Source organism: Microtus pennsylvanicus, chromosome 3 (genome assembly GCF_037038515.1).
Source record: "Microtus pennsylvanicus isolate mMicPen1 chromosome 3, mMicPen1.hap1, whole genome shotgun sequence".
Lineage (NCBI taxonomy): Eukaryota > Metazoa > Chordata > Mammalia > Rodentia > Cricetidae > Microtus > Microtus pennsylvanicus.
This window is the reverse complement of record NC_134581.1, coordinates 4,112,532-4,115,025: the sequence shown is the minus strand read 5'-3', so window position 1 is coordinate 4,115,025 and position 2,494 is coordinate 4,112,532. Positions and strand designations below refer to the sequence as shown.

The window sequence follows — 2,494 nt, the reverse complement described above, 5'->3', positions numbered from 1 at the left end:
CAGCCCCCAGTTCAGATGTAAGACCCTCACACATTGTAAACTGTGGTGTTTCGACAGAACATAAACAGGTTTCTGCTTTAATAGGAATGCAATGGTTCAATTATGGGAAATAAGAATTTTACATCCATTCCAGTGCCGTTCCTTAGCATGTGAGCACCAATCAAATCAGTGTATCTTTGGGTCCTACTGTGTCCAAATGTTTGTTTTTCAGAATTGTCGTTTCGGTTGCTGACTTGGGTTTCGTTAACAACCATCCAGGGTGCTTTGGCTTGGATAGGGGTCAGGATAGCATTTTCTACCATTTTTGAAATGTTCCTGCCTCCCCCGTGCTGGGGTTACGAGCATGCACTGCCACCCCCACCACCCACCTCACTTCCCCAGCCAGTTGGTTGGCGTTGTCTGGTGTGATGGCATGCCCAGGACAAAGAGGACATGTGTGTTCACATCCAAGGCTGTAGTGATAGCACGTGACACAGCACAGGCTGGTGTTGCCAGGGAGAACACAGATTCATCATGCATTGGACCTTGCATTCATGTTTGTTTATTGCATGTTCACAAACATTTATCATCGCCAAATTCTTATGACCCCCATAATTCAGTTGTGTGACCTCTCTCAAGGGGTTGTGTGCTAGATTTATTTTTTTGTCAACTTGACTTGAACTCGGATCATCTGAGATGAAGATACCTCAATTAGGAGATTGTCTCCACCAGATTAACCTGCAATCTGTGGGGGCATTTTCTTAATTAATGATTGATGTGGGAAGGCCTATCTCACTGTGAGCAGTGCCCGCCCTGGGCAGATGGTCATGGGTTGTATAAGAAAGCTGAGCAAGCCATGGGGAGCAAGCCAGGAAGCAGCGTTCCTCCATGGCCTCTGCTTCAGTGTTTGCCTCTAAGTTCCGGCCTTGAGTTCCTCCCTGGCGTCCCTCAGTGATAGATGTCACCCGAGAACTGCAAGCTGAAATAAACCCTTTCCTCCCCATGTTCACAGCAATAGAAGCCAAACTAAGACAGCTTGGGAGCCACAGTTTGTTATTTTTTTTATTATATTTTTGTGTGTACATGCATGATGCAATGCCCTGGTGGAGGTCAGAGGACAACCTGTGGGAGTCAGTTCTCTCCTTCCACCGCTTGGACCCCAAGGATCAACCTCAGGTTCTTGGACTCTACCTGCTGAGCAAGCCCCCAGCCCCATGGCCCACTATTTAACAAACTTGTCAGTGATGTCTGTCTTTTTTTTTTTTTTGAATTTAAATGCACTTTATTTTTAGACAACCTACATGACATGTTTTTTCTTTAAAGAAAAAAAAGGAAAAAAGAAAAAAAACAATGTCTCCACTCCAGATAAATCATGGTCAAAATAAGAGCTCAAGGTGGCATCAGTCCCATTTGTCCTAAGTCCTGGTGTTGTATGGATGGGAAGCAGCAGACGGTTATGGTGACAGGTGATAGATCCAATTTGTTAACATTTCTCCATCTCTAAGCCATCCTTGAAGAAAATCATGTATGGAGTCACGCCATCTTCACGGTAGTCCAGGAGAGCAACCATGCCATCTGGATTCATGTTCTCACCAATAAAAAACTGGTAGTTATTGAAATTAGCAAGGATGTGCTTAATTTGCTCTGCAGCCCCAGTCATAAAAGGCTTTACTCTTTCTGGTTTCTGTTCTTCAAGTTTGCCTTTGAGTGATTTCATGTAATCTTTGATGTACTTTTTGTAGGCCTCTTTTGTGAAGCTGGTTTCTTGTAAGTGGTGGTTCATGACAATGTCAACACCAGTGACTACTGTGCTTTCGGTACCTTCGCCCTCTGGGCCTTCGGCGGAAGCATTCCCACCAATGAGAGAGTCATCGATGTTACCCTCTGTTCTACTGACCATCTTGCCCTCCACCTCCAGGCACAGCCCGTCCGCGATCTCCCGGATCTTGTAGATGTCGGAGAACAGCTCGTCATGGCTGATGATGTCCCGGTAGATGATCATGGTGGCGTTTGGGGACGGCGGCGCTAGCCTGACAGCGCGGAGCGAGCGCGGTGCAGCCGGAGCGGCGCTCGGGGGGAGGGGGGAGCGGGCGGAAAAGCGATGTCTGTCTTTTTAAGGTTTATGGAGGGAAGCGCGCTGGTGACATACATCTTCCAGGGCCATTCTGGAAGGCTCTCACCTTGGCTCTCAGAAGGGGTCAGGGAACAGGAGAGGTGATCTGAACAGAAGGAGCTGGCGGGAGGTTGTGATCTTCTCCCGAAAGAGTCATGGAAAGAGAACGCGGGGAGTCACGGAGCCAGCTGGCTCAGCTCTGCCCGGGACAGTTTCTACCCCAGGAACATGAGAGACTCCAGCTGACAAAGCAACCCAGTGCTGCTGGCTTTTCTTAGACGAGCACAGCGGGACCTGATTTGCATCCACATCCCCTTTGTGGCAAGTTTATTTTGGGTGCACGCATTCTGCGTGTGGAACCACTCAGCTGCTTCCTCAGAACGTGTTCTCAGCTCAGACTTT

General features: G+C 48.0%; 1 protein-coding gene across 1 annotated transcript; it reads right to left on the bottom strand.

Moving 5' to 3' along the window:
- Window positions 1-1,232: 1,232 nt before the first annotated feature.
- Window positions 1,233-2,094, bottom strand: LOC142845442 (translationally-controlled tumor protein). The gene has a single exon (XM_075964140.1). The coding sequence runs from the start codon at window positions 1,979-1,981 to the stop codon at window positions 1,463-1,465; it is 519 nt and encodes a 172-aa protein (XP_075820255.1). The 5' UTR covers window positions 1,982-2,094; the 3' UTR covers window positions 1,233-1,462.
- Window positions 2,095-2,494: the final 400 nt, after the last annotated feature.